Source organism: Phyllostomus discolor, chromosome X (assembly GCF_004126475.2).
Source record: "Phyllostomus discolor isolate MPI-MPIP mPhyDis1 chromosome X, mPhyDis1.pri.v3, whole genome shotgun sequence".
In the NCBI taxonomy this organism is placed as follows: Eukaryota; Metazoa; Chordata; class Mammalia; order Chiroptera; family Phyllostomidae; genus Phyllostomus; species Phyllostomus discolor.
Genome location: NC_050198.1, coordinates 10,850,529 through 10,867,718, shown reverse-complemented (window position 1 = coordinate 10,867,718; position 17,190 = coordinate 10,850,529). Strand labels below are relative to the sequence as shown.

General features: G+C 41.4%; 1 protein-coding gene and 1 pseudogene across 1 annotated transcript in view; one reads left to right on the top strand and one right to left on the bottom strand.

Moving 5' to 3' along the window:
- The first annotated feature begins 72 nt into the window (after positions 1–72).
- The window catches only part of APOO (apolipoprotein O), a 55,996-nt gene continuing 38,878 nt past the window's right edge, over positions 73–17,190 (top strand). The window contains exon 1 of the mRNA XM_028522654.2: positions 73–292. Coding sequence (XP_028378455.1) covers positions 284–292 — 9 coding nt within the window. The 5' untranslated portion in view covers positions 73–283. The remainder of the gene's footprint in view (positions 293–17,190) is intronic.
- On the bottom strand, positions 16,295–16,701 carry LOC114504830 (annotated as a pseudogene).

Here is a 17,190-nt window from a genome sequence, read left to right as displayed (position 1 = left end):
GACGTGCCGTAGCTTAACGCCTCGCGCCGCAGTGTAGCGCCACGCGCCGTATCGCCACGCGCCGCAGCTTAGCGCGACGCGCCGCAGCTTCGCGACGTCGCTTCTAGCCCAGGCTTCCGAACTAAGCTTTCGCGAGATCAACTTGGCTGTACCGCCTTCGCCCGCAACGCGACCCACCTGCGGTCGGAAGAATCAGGGCCTTATCCGGCCGCCGTAGCGGCCTCTCTGTAGTGGGCGGGGCCTAGGCCGGGGTGACCCCGCCGGAGCCGCCGCTGCCAGCGACATGTTCAAGGTGAGAGCGTGGAGCCGGGTCACAGTTGTCACCGCTCCCTCCCGGCCTCCCGGAGCCCTTCCCGCGCTCTCATGGGCCTTTCTGGGGACCAAGCCCTGCTCACCGCGAGGCTTTTCTCGCTTCCGGCCGGCTCCGTGTCGGTCCGGGAGTTCATTCACTTGTCCGCCTTGAGCCGGCGGTTGCCAGGTGGAGGCGTGAGACTCCGGGGTGGGTGGGTGGGGCCATTTGGGTCGTACTCTCGTGAATAAAACATTCTAAAAAATTCAAGTAACCCCCAAAGTATCCACCCTCTTCCCCCGGTTCCCTCTTGGGTTTGTGGGTAGGGTGAGGCCATCTCCAGGCACTGCGGGGTCCGGCTTCGGTTGCTCGGTAGGGTCAGGTTTCAGAACCTAGTGTGTGAATGGGGGAGGGCAACCCACTTGAGAAGCAGTTGCAGGATGCGGGGGTTGCTGGCACTGGAGTGGCTGGGTTGAGGGAGTGGGAAGCTGGAGCTTGCTCCTCTCCTTAGTGAACGTTATCTCGTAGGAACAAGTTGACCTCTTTACATTTTATGAATTCGTGTCCTTTGAAAGAAATGGACTTGTACAGTGAAGACTGTTCGAAAGTCTTCATTTTAACGTGAAGTTATCTTTCTACTACTTAAAGTAAATGATAGTTTCTGTCATGAAAAAGGAGCTACCAGAAATTAGTCTGCAAGAAGTGTAACTCCGATAAAATAATGCTAATGAAATTTCAAAAATACTACTCAAAAGTTTTGTCGAGCCCCTGCAGTGTACTTTGGGCACATTAGTACAGGCTATAAAAATCAGGACACAGATTTCACCTTCCAATCCTGGCATCGCCACTTTCTAGCTGTGTGACCTTGAGCAAGTCACTTAACTGCTTTGTACCTGTTTTCCTATTGGTGAAATTGGGGGAATAGCACATACCTCATAGGGGTGTTATAAAGAATTAATAAGTTAGTATGTGTAAAGCACTTGGAAGGAGCTCTGGCACATAGAAATACCATCTGGGCATTCGCTTTTATTTTGTCTTCAGGCAGCTCCCAGTTTAGTCAAGATGACAGATCCCATAAGCAGCTTGCATTCACTTGATTAATTTGTGTTGAACACCCATATGTGTTAGAAGCTCAGCTCAGTTTTAGGGTTGCAACGACAAGGGACATACTGCGATCAGTTTATGTGGGTATCAACAACATACTGTGGTAGTAAAAAAGGGGAGCAGTATCTTCTCTGCCTAACCAGGGGTTCTTATCCTGAGGACCACAGCCCCTCAAAAGTATCTGGAGAGAATCCTGGGAAACCCTGATTTCTGATGGAAAAAGAATCTTTATTTTCACCAATCTCCAACTGAAATTTAGCAATTTCTTCAGTTATAAATGTAGGCAACTGTCTCATTTATCTATTGCTGGAGAATAAACCACTGTAAGCCAGTGCCTTAAAACAATGATTTGTTCTTGCCATCTGTAGGCTGGCTGAGCAGTTCTGCTGGCATTCCCCCAGCAGCTGAATTCAGCAGGTGGCTACACTACAGGGTGGTCTTACTCCCGTATCTGGGGGCTTGGTACCTCTCAGTGTGCCTAAGTTGGGCTTCCTCACATGGTTACTGGGTTCCAAGAGAGCAAGTCCCAATGTGCAAACTTGCCTGCTTGCTTCACATTTGGTGATGTCAAGACAAGTCACCTGGCCAACTCCAGAGTCAGTATGGTTGGGGATTACATGGATATGAGGAGGGGTCGTGTGGTTCGCTGGGACCCATTAATTAATTAATTCTTAAAAATATATAATCTTTATTATATTTCTTTGCATTATCATTCTGTCCCCTTGTACCCCCTTCCCCCAGGAATCACTATACTGTTGTCCATCTCCCTGAGTCCTTTTTCCTTTTTGCTCAATCTGTCCACCCCCTAACCTCCCCACCACTAGCTGTCATCTGTTGGAACCCATTAAATAATAAGCTACCACAGCAACAAATTAGTTGTATTAGCAGTACCTGTCACCAGTAGAAGTGCAAGACCAGTGCAAGTCACAGACATTTTCACGTCATATTACGGTTGTTGCAGATGTCATTTATGCTCATTGCTACTTCAAAATTACAGTAGTTACAGGACTCACTGTTAGATCTTTTTCTTTAATGAGCTAATAAACATATTACTCTATCAGATTTGGGGTTTTAAAATATTTCTATAATTATTACAATATAATTGGTATTTTAGACAATTAGAAGCATTACTTTGAGAAGGGGTCCATAGGGCTCACTAGACTGCTAAAGAAGTCCATGGCACAAAAAGGCAAGGAACCCCTGGAGACTTCAGGAGAGGCTTCACAGTGGAGACATTGAAATTTAGTTTTGAAAGGCAAATAGGAGTCCCTGAGGTGGATAGGCTGGGGAACAGCACTGGTACTCTACTGGCAGAAGTGCCATGAACTCAGTTCTGCTGTGACCAGGGAAAGATAGAGTGAGCTGAAATGATTGAAACATGTAGTTGGAGTAGAAAAGATACAAGAAACCTTGGAGAACACCAAAATACAAGGAGTAGGCAGCGGAAGAGGGGTGGTCAGCGATTTTTGAGAAGTAGAGGAACAAGAAGAGTGATGTTTTGAAAACTGAGGGAGGAAAGTTTCAAGAATGATAGGCTATATTAGGCTGCTTTCAGTTGGGAAAACCCAGTTGCCTAAATAGTAAGGGAAATTATGTCATAAAGTCCAGAGGAAGGGTGGACTTCTGTGGGTCAATCGTGTCATCAAAGGCCCTGTCTCTTGGCTTTCAACATTAAGATTGGTTCCCCTATGGTTGCAAGGTGACTGCCTATAACACAAGCATTCCCATTCATTAGAGCAGGGGCGTCAAACTCATTTTCACCCGGAGGGGACACATCAGCCTCGAGGTTGCCTTCAAAGGACCAAAATAATTTTAGGACTGTATAAATGTACCTACTCCTTAACTGTTAAGGAGTTCAAATTACATTCAGCCCTTTGAAAGCAACTACAAGGCTGATGTGGCCCCTGATGAAAATGAGTTTGACACCCCTGCACTAGCGCAAGAGAGAGGACAGGATTCCCATGCTTGGATTATGCTCTTCCTTCAGTCTGATCTGACCAACTTAGGTCAGGTGTCTGCCCCTGACCCTTTAGGAGTCTTGACCCTTTAGTGGCTGGGGAAATGCCATGCTGTGATTGGCTTAGACACAGGATCATATCCAGATAGGGTCACTTCACCTTAATCACATGGGAGGGAAATGAATTCATGAACACGGTGGGAATGGAGACTTGATGCACAACCAACAATGTCCATTACAGAAAGATGAGTTCAGTGGGTTTGGGGAAGTATTTATCGATTTGGGCAATCTGGAAAGCTTTCGTGATACATGTAGGTTTACTAATGGAAGTGAAAGCTGGATTAACATGGTTGGTGACAAAGAGAGGTATAAACGTACACAATGATTGATAAACTTGACCGCCAAGGGAAGGAGAGAGAATATGCTGCCAGAGGGACATGTTGGATCAAGATTCTAGAGTTGCTTTCCAGTTGTTGGAGTATTCAAGATGTGGCAGTGTTTATGGCCTAGGGAGGAGTGTGGGGAGGGAGCCTTCACAAGAGAGAGTTCCTCAGCTATCAAAGGAGGAGAGATATTCCCTCCCTCCTGTGAGGTGGAAGGAGAGGGATGGGAGTGATTGTGGACATCAGTTCTCATCTGGATGGTACCAACCCTTCTGAGTACTTGAGTTGTTCTTCACATCTTTAATTTAGTTCTGTTGAGCATTTACATACTGAAATATAATTCTTACAAATCTTTCCTTTTTGTTCTCCATTATGTTGCCATGAAATCAGTCTGCTGGTCTCTTATTGGACTTATGCATGTAACTAGGTGATGAATTTTATTCAAGCATAGCAAAAGAGTTACTTTAAAAATAATCTGCCATAAAATGGTGGTGTTAGGTCTGGTTGTTGAGAACCAGTGCTTCTCGAGCCATAATGTGCATGCGACTCTTCCTAAAATGCAGCTTCAGACCTAAAATGCAGATTGTCCATTTTTAACATGTTCCTGGAAGACACAGGTGCTGCTGCTCCCCCATCATAGTTTTAATACCAAGAACTGAGGCAAATTGATAGATGAATGGTTTCTTGTGTTTTCATGTGAGTAGTTTTATGAGTGTGGTGGAATTTGGGAGAGGCACTGAGCAAGGAACAAAAAGGATAAGTGAGAGGCTTTGAGGGCTCTGCTGAGTGCTGCCAGGGCAGGTCTGTCATGAGTGCACCTCGGGAGTGGGGACAGAGCAAATAGTAGGATCCATCTGGGTTTGTGAGTTATCAGCTTGGATCAGCTAGGACTGGAGGGCACAGGAGTTGATAGTATAGGTGTTGGCAGAAAAAGTAGTGTGTGTGACTAGTTACGTGCATACACCATTAAAATATTTGAACTGTTTTGATTTAGCTATTCATCTTCATGTCAGTAGAGGGCACTAGAGGATTAAAAATGACATTTGAAAGGCTGGCCAGTATTTGAATTACTTTGTAGGAAGCAGCTTTTTAGGCTGATGTTTTAGGAAGCTTGAATATTGAATTTGTACACCCAGTTCCCAGATTCACATTACTAGATTTCATTCATTACACAAACGTTTACCATGGTCCAGCTATGGCCTGGGTACCATTCTGTGCCCTGGTGGGTACAAATGAAAAGACCCAGTTTTTACCTAGAAGAGAGTCCCCAAGTTTGGCTGTACATCAGAATTAGTCAAAAGATTAGTAGTTTCCAGGGTCATGGCCACACATCAGAGTTAGTTTATAAGTGAGGTCCAGGAACCTCTAGGTATTTTTTGTTGTCATTTTAAAATTATTCTATTGTTCAGTTACAGTTGTCTGCATGTATCCCCTAGCACTCCCCCCCACCCCAGCCAAACCCACCTCCCTCCCTTGCTTCCACCATCCCCCCCTTGGTTTTGTCCCTGTGCTTCTGAAAACCCTTTCACCCATTATCCCCTCCCACCTCCCCTCTGGTTACTGTCAGATTGTTCTTAATTTCAATGTCTCTGGTTATATTTTGCTTGTTTTTTTTCTTTTGTTGATTAGGTTCCTGTTAAAGGTGAGATCATATGGTATTTGTCCCTCACTGCCTGGCACTTCACTTAGCATAATGCTCTCCAGTTCCATCCATGCTGTCACAAAGGGTAGGAGCTCCTTTCTGCTGCATAGTATTCTACTGTGTAAATGTACCATAGTTTTTTGATCCATTCATTTACTGATGGGCACCTAGCAAGGCTGCTTCCAGCACTTGGCTATTGTAAGTCGTGCTGCTATGAACATTGGGGTGCATAGGTTCTTTTGGATTCCTGGTTCAGGGTTCTTAGGGTATAATCCCAGCAGTGGAATTGCTGGGTCAAAAGGCAGTTCCATTTTTAGTTTTCTGAGGAAATTCCATACTGTTTTCCACAGTGGCTGCACCAGTCTGCATTCCCATCAACAGTGCACTAGGTAGCGACCTGAAGTTTTGAAGGAAAAAAAAAAACACCTCAGGTGACTGTGAAACTTCCATTTTAGGAGCTCACAGTACTGTTTGCACAAACAAGCAGACCATTCCAATGCAATGGGGTAGGTGCTCTGATGTATATGTGTTGAGGAAACGTAGAGCAATGGGTCTCAACCTTGGCTGCATATCAAAACCAGCTGTGGGGCTTCTATAAGCCCCAGTGCCCAGGCTGCACCCAGACCAATGCCATCAGAATCTGTAGGGTTGAGATCTAGGCATCTAGTTTTTAGAGCTTGCTGCCAACTTTGAGAACCACTGATTTAGAGGAACGAGCACCAGCAGGGGGCATCAGGAGACTTTGTAGAGGAGACGGAGCTTGTGCTGACCTTTGAAGCTGGACGAACAGGTTGTGAAAGGGCCTTCCAAGTAGAGCAGAAAAGTGCACACAAGGACAGAGAAGTGAGAATTCAGCACAATGTTAAGACCTTGGACCTCACCTGTTACCGTGGGCGAGATACCAGAGTTCTCTGTAGCTGTGTCCTCATCTGTAAAACAAGCATGAGGCTAGCACCAACCTCAAATTGTAGTGTGGATTACATTAACTCAGACCTAAAGCTTAGGATGGTGCTTGGTATAAAGTCAGTCTCAATAAATGTGAGCTGTTAGTAACTTTTGGTTGGCCTCTTGTAGGAGGCTGCTACAGAAGTGTTGTGGTGGTGTACATTTTGGGGGCTTTCTGAAAGTATTCATTCAAAACTTCGTAGTTGCCCTGGCTGGCGTAGCTCAGTGGATTGAGCACAGGCTGTGAACCAAAGTGTCGCAGGTTTGATTCCCAGCCAGAGTGCATTCCTGGGTTGCAGGCCATAACCCCCAGCAACTGCACATTGATGTTTCTCTATCTCCCTTCCTTCCCTCTGTAAAAATAAATAAATAAAATCTTTAAAAAATTATTTAAAAAAACACAACTTCGTAGTTAACTGAATGTGGCAGAGGAGGGAGAAGAATACAAGGATGCTGTTCAGGCTTTTGGATTGGAAAATTCAGTGGCTGTTCGAACCATTCATTGAGGTGGGAAAGTGGAAGAAGGCCAAGTTTGTTTTGGGAGGAGATGATAATTTGATTTTGAAGAGGTTGGGCTTGTTGAAATATCTGTGGACATGAAGAGGTGATATTCAGCTGACATGGAACCCAAGGCTATGGCGTTTTCATGAGAGAGATGTGGGCTGGAGATGATGGGAGAATCCTCAGATGCCTCAAGGGCCAGAAGGTAGACAGTAAAACCTGGTCTGCATCAGTTTGTTCCCTAAGGACAGATGTGACCTGTATTCAGAGCCTGAGATGACTGGATCTTTTTGTTCGTAGGGCATTATTACCTCACGTATTCTCTGTGGCTGTTTGGTCTTTCTTATGTATTGATTTGAGAGGAAGGGAGGAAGGGAGAGAAGGAGTTGAGGAGTGGGGAGGAAGGAAGGGAGAGAAGGAGTTGAGGAGCGGGGAGGAAGAAAGGGAGAGAGAAACATTGATTTGTCATTCCACTTATTTGCACATTCATTGGTTGCTTCTTGTATGTGCCCTGACCGGGGATCAAACCCACATCCTTGGTGTATTAGGATGATGCTTTAACCAACTGAGCTGCAGGGGCTGTTTGGTCTTGATGTAATGCCTTTATTGCCTATCTTACTTTCTGAAATGAATCTTCTTACCGTGAATAATATGTTACTAGTACAATCTGAGAGGAGAATGCACTGTTCAATGGAAAAGTGAAATCATCTGTAAATTGGAAAAGAAATACTGCAACTGTATTTTCCTTGCCATTATTTTAAATGCCACGTATTTTAAAGATAATAAAGATTTTTTTCCTCTCACAATTTAAGCATCTCTGAGGGAATTTCTCATGAATAGTGAATACATTTTTACTCACATAAATGCATACTTCTGTGCAGAATAGTGAATACGTTTTTACTCACATAAATGCATATTTCTGTGCAGAATTAATTTGATTTTTTTCCTGCTGGGTGGTGGATCACAAAGAAGAAGAAAAAAACTGCTCTGCACTGCTGGACATAGTCAGAAAGCACAGGCTTGGCTTCTAGTTGTAGTGTTTCGGGTGTCTGGCTAAGCAACCTTAATGAGATTTCTTTCTCTCTTGGAGTCCCCTTATTAAGGTACTGTGGTGACAGTAATATGCTCCTCCATATCACACAGGATATTTGGGAGGTACAAATGAGATGACGTATGTGAACAGTACACTACAAAGCACGATATGAATGTAAAGTATTTTCAATTCCTTCTGCATCACATCTGCACAGTGATCTAGAATTTCAGGTTAGTGCTGTGGACTTGAGACTATAAAAAGTAGATCTGACTTAAATAAATTCACTTCTCATTTGGAACTGAATTCTGCTTAGGCCACTGTAACACTCTTCCATCCGCTTCTAAAATACAAATAGCCTCTCATTTGCAGCTAACGCTGGAAGAGGAGAAAGGAGTAGATGAATTAGACCTTAAAAGAACGGGGTGGGGGGCAAAGACAAAATGCAGAGCAGCAGATAATGTACTAAACATTTTTGATGAATGAATATATCACCCAATGAGGCTTATGCATATTTGTAGACTTTTATGATATAAAGGTTTAATTTATAGTCTGTATGTTTATGTATTCCATGCCCATATCCTTTCTAGACTAAACTGGAACTTCTTAGAGGCTAGGAAATGAATTTTGGTATTTGTGTGGTACATTTACAATTACTGCAAGTAGTTAAATACATGGGAAAGCTCTAAAAAAGAGAAATCTCTATAGCAAACATAAATATCTATTTCAAAAAATTGAGATTTGAGTTATTTATATTATGATAGGAAGGTATCAAAAGATTTTTTAAATGAAGGGATTAAAAGAGCTTGTATTAATTGATTTTTCTGCAGTAATACTTAAGTGGAATTTTAGAAGCGCATACAACATGAAACTATGTAGATATTTTCAGTGAAAAAATCTCAGTCTAAAGATATATTTTTGAACTTAGAAGTTATGTGTTTTTTTACTTTTGCTGAGTTTTTCTCTTTTTTTCTTTTTTCATTTAATCCTCACCTGAGGATATATTTATTGATTTTAGAGAGAGAGAGGAAGTGGGAGAGAGAGAGACAGACAGACAGATATCGATGTGAGAGAGAAACAAACATCAATTGGTTGCCTCCTGCATGCTCCTTGACTGGTGATCAAACCTGCAACCTAGGTGTGTGCCTTGACCACAGACCAAATCCACAGTCTTATTGTATAGACAGCACTCCAACCAACTGAGCCACTACACCATGGTGCTGAGTTTTTCTTAATTTTAGCATGGCCTCATGCTAGTTTTATTGGAAAGTTTCATCAATACCAATTAATGTAGTGGGTTTTAAAACTTGTGTTCATCATACACAAAAACTTGTAGAGGCAAGAATTTAGAGCAAAGATGTAGTTTTCAATATGATGAGAGCCTATAATTTTGACTGGTAAGTTGCATCTTCATGATAATAGCATTATAAATAGTACAGTTGTGTTTTGAATGAATATTGTCTTAAAGGCACTTTAAATACTGTCACTCTTTGTTTTCCTACTTCTTTCTGACTCCTTGAAGCAATGTTGTGTTTTATTCAGAGCCCACACTGGTTCCAATTTAAGGATGTCTTTAGTTGGGAGAGGATGAATAACTTTCTGTGGGAGCTAGAGATAGATTCTCAAGTGCATGTTCATTGCTTTAGTTGGGGATGGGGATACCCAGTGGTCTCTTTTTCATACATGTTTGATCCTTTGAATGGTCTTTTAAATAGGAGATATAAAAATAATAATGGTACATTCCCCCCCATCCCACAAATGTCAGTCCTTTTGAAATAACAGACTATTTTACTTCATGCCTATTGAAATGAATCTCCTCTTCATTAGAGGGGCTGATTTGTGTGTTGCATTATGACACGAGTTAAACTGGTGACTGAGTAAGCAAGCACCAAGTGATAGGAGGACTTCAACAAGTTTACCAAATCCTCTGATGATGGCTTGCCTCACTTGACTAATATTGACTCTGAGCCTGTTTATGAGGTCGCATCATCTGGGGGCACTGTTGTGCATAGTCCCAAAACTGAGTTTTCCTACTTTTGTTCCTTATTTTCGCAGAATGTTTCATTATGAATCCAGATTACTGTAGCTGAATTGAGCCTTGCACATGATTTCTTTTCAAAAGAAGTTTGCAGTTTTCTTTTCCTTAAAGATGATACAGCCTGTGACTAAGTGAGATGAGGTGGAAGGTAGTTGTCGTCAGTGAACCTGGCATTCTCTGTGCACAGAGTTGTTGGTCTGTTAGGAAATGAAACCTATTAGGAAATGTTCTCTGTGCACACGGTGGTATGTTAGGAAATGAAGACTAGATAGACTTGACTTAGAATAGCTCTTCCTCTTAGAAAATGTAGATTTTTTTTAAGTTTTTTGAAAATACAGAAGCATTTGAAAGGCAAGTCTTAAAGTAAATGTTCCTTTGTGATTTTTTTCCTACCTATATTCCCTTAACTCAGAAAAGAATGAATGGATTTTGGGATGCCATTCCCAAAGAGAAAATTGTATAGATATATATACATATACATACATAGACATATATGTGCATATACATACATACATACATATGTTTTGGAGATGTACGTAAGCAGTGGTAAATTTCTGTCTGAATGAGGAAGTACAAAATATTTGAAATGTGGTAAATTACATGTCATTTCTGTTCCATGCCTGTGAAACCAGTACAGCCCAACCAGATGACTCAAAACCTGCCTGAAGAAACAATTATCTCATTCTTTGGCCCTGAGGTTTCCTTCCTGTTTATCAGACAAATTTATTATTTTTTGAGTGAATTTAACAGAATCTGATAACTATTTTTAATGATAGGAAATGGAACAATTACAGCTAAGATAGTTTTTGTTTTTGTTTTTGTTTTTGTTTTTTTTGCTTTGCTGACCTAATTTTGTGGTGAATTCTGCTTTCCAAAGATAAAATAGTAGTTGGTTTTCTGTAAGAAAAAGATAAACGTTGATCTTGAAAACAGCCTCATTTTTTTTCCTTTAGTCATCCTTTAGATCACAGTGTGTTTACAGTGGATGAGGAAGAACTAGGAAATATCAATTACTCCAGTACAGAATTGAAAGTTTGTCATAAAATAGTTCTGTGTTTGTCATAGTTGGAAGACAGTTTTTCTTTGTCTTAACGTCTGAACTCTCAAAATACTTGGCTTCATAATCCCTTCACTATGAAACAGACTGGAGTCATTGTGGTTTGCATTGTTGAAGTATAAGTGCTCCCAAATGTATACATTCAAATGAGTGCCTGTCAGAAGTCATTTTGACAGGGACAGGTTTAATTTTTCTGTCAGTATATTTTTTCCAAACATACTGTCACTCGTCAATATATTTATTCCAAAAATATCATCAAAGATAGCCAAAAATATCTTCGTTTGGGGTTATCTTCATACTTTGTGGTAAATCCTTTAGAATATACTCAGGAGCCAGCCATTTTTGCTTTTTGCATATTACAGCACAAATCAATATTCATTGTAAAAACTTGAGGAAATACAGATAATACTAGAGAATCCTGCTTATCTGTAGGTAACCACTGTTAACATCTTTTCAGACTCATTTCTGGGCATACTTTTATATACCCTCAGCTTGATGTTTTAAAAAAACTCACAAATCCCCCACCTTTTAAATAAACACCATTTTCTAATCTGCTGTCTCATTTTTATTTCATATATATTGAGACTGATTTTCTTAGAAGGTGAAAATTTGATCTGAGGACATTTAGAAGTAGAAGCCATATAATCACATATTAAAAGTAACTTTCTTTACTAACTTTTTATATAGCTACTTGCAATAAATTCTGACTCAGTATATGATTTACCAAGATTACCACTTTGAAGAAAATCACTTTTTTTTTCAGGAGGCATACTGTTTATTTTTCTTTCTGGCTGCATTGATTTTTTTTCTTTTTTACCATCTTAACCATTTTTCTAGTTCCATATGTCTTTTATTGTGCTAAAAAGTTACGTAAAATTTATCAGCTTAATCATTTTTAAGTGTACAGTTCAGTAATGTTAACTGTATTTACACTGATGTGGAAAAGAGCTCCTGAACTTTTTCATCTTGCCAAACAGAAATTCTATACCCATTAAACAACTATTTCCTCCTTCCTCCAGCTCCTGGTAACCACCATTTACTTCCTGTTTCCGTGAATTTGACTACTTTAAATATCTCATATAAATTAAATTATACAGCATTCCAAGGCTCTAGTACTCCATTGTATGTATATGCCGCATTTTCTTTACCCATTCATCTTTCCATGGGCACTTAGGTTGCTTCCACTTTTTGGCTATTGTGAATAATGTTGTTATGAACATGGATGTGCAAATATAATCTTAAGACCCCGCTTTCAATTCTTTTGGATAAACACCCAGAAGTGGATTTGCTGGATCATATGGTAGTTCTATTTTTAAGTTTTTTGAGGAACCTCCATACTGTTTTCTTTAATAGCTGCACCATTTTACAATCCCACCAACAGTGCACAAGGATTTCAGTTTCTCTATATCCTTGCCAACAATTGTTATTTTCTGAGAGAAGAGGGGAGGGAGAAAGAGGGGGAGAGAAACATCAATGTGTGAGAGAGACATTGATCATTTGCCTCTCACACAACCCCAACTGGGGACCTGGCCTGCAACCCAGGCATGTGCCCTGACTGGGAATCGAACTGGTGGGCTTTTGGTTCACAGGCTGGCACTCAATCCACTGAGCCACACCAGCCAGGACTTTCTGATTTTTTGATAGTGACCATCCTAAGGGGTGTGAGGTGAGAAAATATCTATTAAAAATGGTGTAAGTAACACTGAAATAACTTTTCCTTGAAAAAAGTCAAGACAGTACAGTTAAGGTAATTGTCAGGTTTCCATTGTCTGCTTCTCTCTAACCCCCTTCTCAGAGAAAGCCTCTATTACCAGTTTGGTGTGTGGCCCTCCAGATTAGAAAGAATTGTTGTATAAAATGTAGGTACTGTAGTGAATGCTCCTTTTGGGGGTGAGGGCAAATTCTTTTGGTGTACCACGAGCATGGACTCACTTAGTTTCTCTTTGTTTTTAATTCAGGACAGTAGTGTGGCCTGATTTGGGAAAAACTGTTGATTTGTTTCATTTTTTTTTAGATTTTATTTATTATTTTTAGAGAGAGGGGAAGGGAGGGAGAGAGGGAGAGAAACATCACTCTGTTGTGTCTTGTACATGCCTGACCAGGAACTGAACCCACAACACAGGCCTGTGCCCTGGGTGGGAATCAGACCAGTGACCCTTCTTGGTGGGATGCTGCCCAGCCACCTTAGCCACACTGGTCAAGGCTTGATGTACAGGTGATGTAACAGCTAAAATGCTATAATTGAAGCATTAGATTTATTTACGCAATTTTTTGAATTGGCAGAACTTTTTTTCATTTTTAGATTTGTGTTTTTTCCATTACCATTTATCTTCCCTATACCCTCTGCCACCTCCACCCACCTCCCTCCCCACTGCAATCACCACCACACTGTTGTCCATGTCCGTAAGTTCTTTCTTTTGATACCAAATTATTTTGAGTGGATTTACCACTGAAACCCTATCTGCCCTTCGTATTAAAAGGGAAAATTTTGATTAAGAATATTTTTGAGCCATGGCCCATGTGGCTCAGTTGATTGGAGCATTGTCCTATAAACAGAAAGGTCACAGGTTCAATTCCCTCCCTGGTCAGGGCACATGCCTGGGTTGTGGATTGTTCCCTGGTGGGGGTGTGTATGGGAGGCAATGGAATTGATCCATGTTTCTCTCTTCCTCCCTTCTCTCTCTGAAAGCAGTGAAAAGAAAATGTCCTCAGATGAGGATTTAAAAAAAGAATTTTTGATATTAAAGTAACAGCCGTGGTTTACAGTTGCCTATATTTGCTTTGTCTAGCAGTTGAATCTACTCATGGGTGTAGCTGAAAAGATTGTGGTATGTCAAAAGTGCTCATATTCCAAACCTTTGTTCTCTTTATGGTGCCTGTTCTTAGTGATGCTGAGTCTCAACATCAGTCTGATGGGCGACCTGACTAAAAAAGAAGAAGGGTGGGAGGGAGGGTGGCAAGCAAGCAGGCATAAACTTTTTGATGATTGATTCCACTGTTCTCTCTGCAGTTGTTTCCCACAGTTTCTAGTTGTGGTACATTATTCCTTTTTCTGTATTACTTCTGTCCCTTGTCTGTTAGTGCACTTATCACAGGTGGTGTAGTTATTTGTTTATCCTCTTTACTAGATTGTGAAGGCAGAGACCACATGTTATTGCTTTTGAAGTCTGTTTTCATTGTTGCATTAAAGAGTTGCTTTGATGTTGCTCTTTGACTGTGTGGCTTGTAGGGCTATTAAATGAGGTAGAGAAACTCAGAGAAAACCAGGTTTTGGAGAAAGAAAATCCATTATGAGGTAGTAATTGAAAAACTTGGTGAAGGTGTCCCTGGGGAGTTAGACACACAAGCCGAAGGCTTAGGGAGAGGTCCCGGCTGGGAATGCTGATTTGGGCATCAAAAGTGTAGGGTTGGATTTAAAGCCTTAGATTTAAATGAAATTGCTCTGGTGTGGAGAAGAGGAGAGGGCTTAAGGACTGGGTTAAGGACTGCATTAAGGACTCATCAACTTTGAAGAGATGGACAGAGGAAGAGAAGACCCATAATGAGAGTGAAGGAGTGCCCTACAAAGCTTCCAGAACAGAGCTAGAGGAGAATCTTGAAACAAAGGAAGAGAGAGTTCGAAGACAGTGGAGTGTTACCCATTTCAGGGTGCAACCAAGATTCCAGAGGTCCATTGAAGTTTAGTAACTGGGAGGCCTTGGGAAGAACAGTTTTGGGTACCTTGAGTAGTGAAGGGAGGAAGGGAAAAGGAAAGAAAGCAAATAGAGGCTTTTTAACTTGGTGTTGAAATATAACATGCATACAGTAGAGTGCACAGATCACAGGTGAGTTTTTACGAACTGGCCACACTAGTCTATCTGGCACTCTGGAAGCCCTTGTCAATGTCAGAAACGTCCAAACCTGTAGAGAATTTTTATGAGTTCATTTGAACCAAACTGACTACAGTTGCCAGGTAGCAAAATGTCAGTGGACTGAGAAAATGCCTCAGAGATTGGCAGTTTTACCACCTTATACATCAGAATCGAAGGAGAAGATGTAAGGGGGTTGGTTATTTGAAATCCATTGGTGGTAGATTAGGGAGGCGGGAGAAAGCAAAGCCAGGACATCTCTGAGGTTGGATGCAGAGTAGAAGGGATAGACACATACCCCTGTTGCATTGGTGGGTACAGGATGGTGAACAAGGAACTTGTGCACCACATGCCGATGGTGTGGGGGAGACAAGATAACAAGGTGGGGTGCCGTGGTCTGTGCTGTGGGGAGGGATTGTGCCCTGAGGGGTCTGGAAAAATGGAAATTACCCTGACATTCCAAAGATAGGTTATCGTAGATGTAAAAACACAACAGACAGGCTTAGTTATCATAAAGGTTGACCTTCATTAAAGGACAATACAGGCCTAGGATGTGACTGCCCACCACGAACTGCTTTTAGTTAAGAAGGTTTAATTTCAAACCACCCCATGTCCTTACTTTAGTCTCTTAGTTTGTAAGGCCACCATGCGGGTCACCCCTGAGTTTGTCAGGGTTAGTGTGTGGCCTCTTTTTCTCCTACACCCTCATGGCCCTCCTAGTCACTCTCTAGCTTTCTAAGGGTATCCACTATTCTGCCTTCTAAACATAGTCATAGTCTATTTTTTAAAATTGATTTGAGAGAGAGAGAGAAAGAGGGAGGAAGAGGTGCAGAGAGAGAGAGAGAGAGAGAGAGAGAGAAACATCGATTTGTTGCTCCACTTATTTATGCATTCATTGGTTGCTTCTTGTACGTGCCCTGACCAGGGATCTAACCCACAACCTTGGTGTATCTGGATGATGCTCTAACCAACTGGATACCCGGCCATGGTCTAATCATAGTCTATTTTTAAAATTTTTATTTTATTTTAAAATATATTTTATTGATTATGTTATTACAGTTCCAATTTTTCTCCTTTTCCCCCTCCATTCAGTACCCCCCTTCCCTCCAGCAGTCCCCTGCTTAGTTCATGTCCATGGGTCATGCATATAAGTTCTTTGCCTTCTCCATTTCCTATACTGTTCTTAACATCCCTATTTTGTACCTTCCAATTTATACTTCTCTTTTTGTTCCTAGGTTTTATTTAAGAACATCTAAAAAATGTGTCAGATAAATGAATTTTTAAAAAGATTTTATTTATTTATTTTTAGAGAGGGGAAGGGAGGGAGAAAGAATGAGAGAGAGAATCATCAATGTGTGGTTGCCTCTCACATGGCCCCCACTGGGCACCTGGCCTGCAACTCAGGTATGTACCCTGACTGGGAATCGCACCTGCTATGCTCTGGTTCACAGCCCGTGCTCAATCCACTGAGCTACGCCAGCCAGGGTAGATAAATGAGTTTTAATCCTCCTCATCTTCCTCCTCTTCTTCATCCTGGTTTATCTGGAAGTAATGCAATTTGTAACTCTCTCTGCTGTTAGCAAATACATACAACCAGTCACATAGATTATTCCTCTTCAAATATTTTTTGGTGAGATATTTCAAATACCTTTTGGACAAAGGTGTCTCAGAAGTAACAGTGATCTTACTCTTGCTTCTTTCAATGGTTACAACCCTTCCACCAAGGTTCCCAGCTTTTCCATTCACTTTGATTCTCTCCTGAAGAAACTGCTCAAAATTGGCAGGATCCGTGATTCCCTCTTCTACAGAGTGGGTGCAGTTAAGGGTGAACTTCAGAACCTGCTTCTTTTGTTTTTGTCCCCCTTCACCACAAGCTTTTTCATGGGAGCCATGGCTGCTGTGGAGACAGAAAGGACCAATTTGTGCTTCTGAATCCTTGCACCTTTCCCTCCATTCTCCTCCTCCCCACTCCCAGCTGATAACCCTCCAAATGATCTTCATGGCTATGATTCTATTCCTGTTCTGCTTGTTTGCTTAGTTTGTAATTTAGACGCGATTACTGATAGCTGTGAATTTATTGCCATTTTAATGTTCATAATTTTATTGTCTTTTTCTTAGATAAGTCCCTTTAACATTTCATATAATAACAGCTTGGTGATGATCAACTCCTTTAGTTTTGGTTGATGGGCTCCCATACCGCTCGATTTTCTGACAGTTCTGGGTGATATTTTTTGTAGTCTAGTTATAATTTTAGCTATAGTTGAACGAGAAAGTGAGGCGTGAAAGTGAGTCTACGCCTCCATCTTGACTGGAAGTCCAACCATAGTCTATTTTTAAAATATATTCGTCAGTGGAGGGAAATGGAAGGATTGGGTGGTAGTTAGAAATTAGGTGTG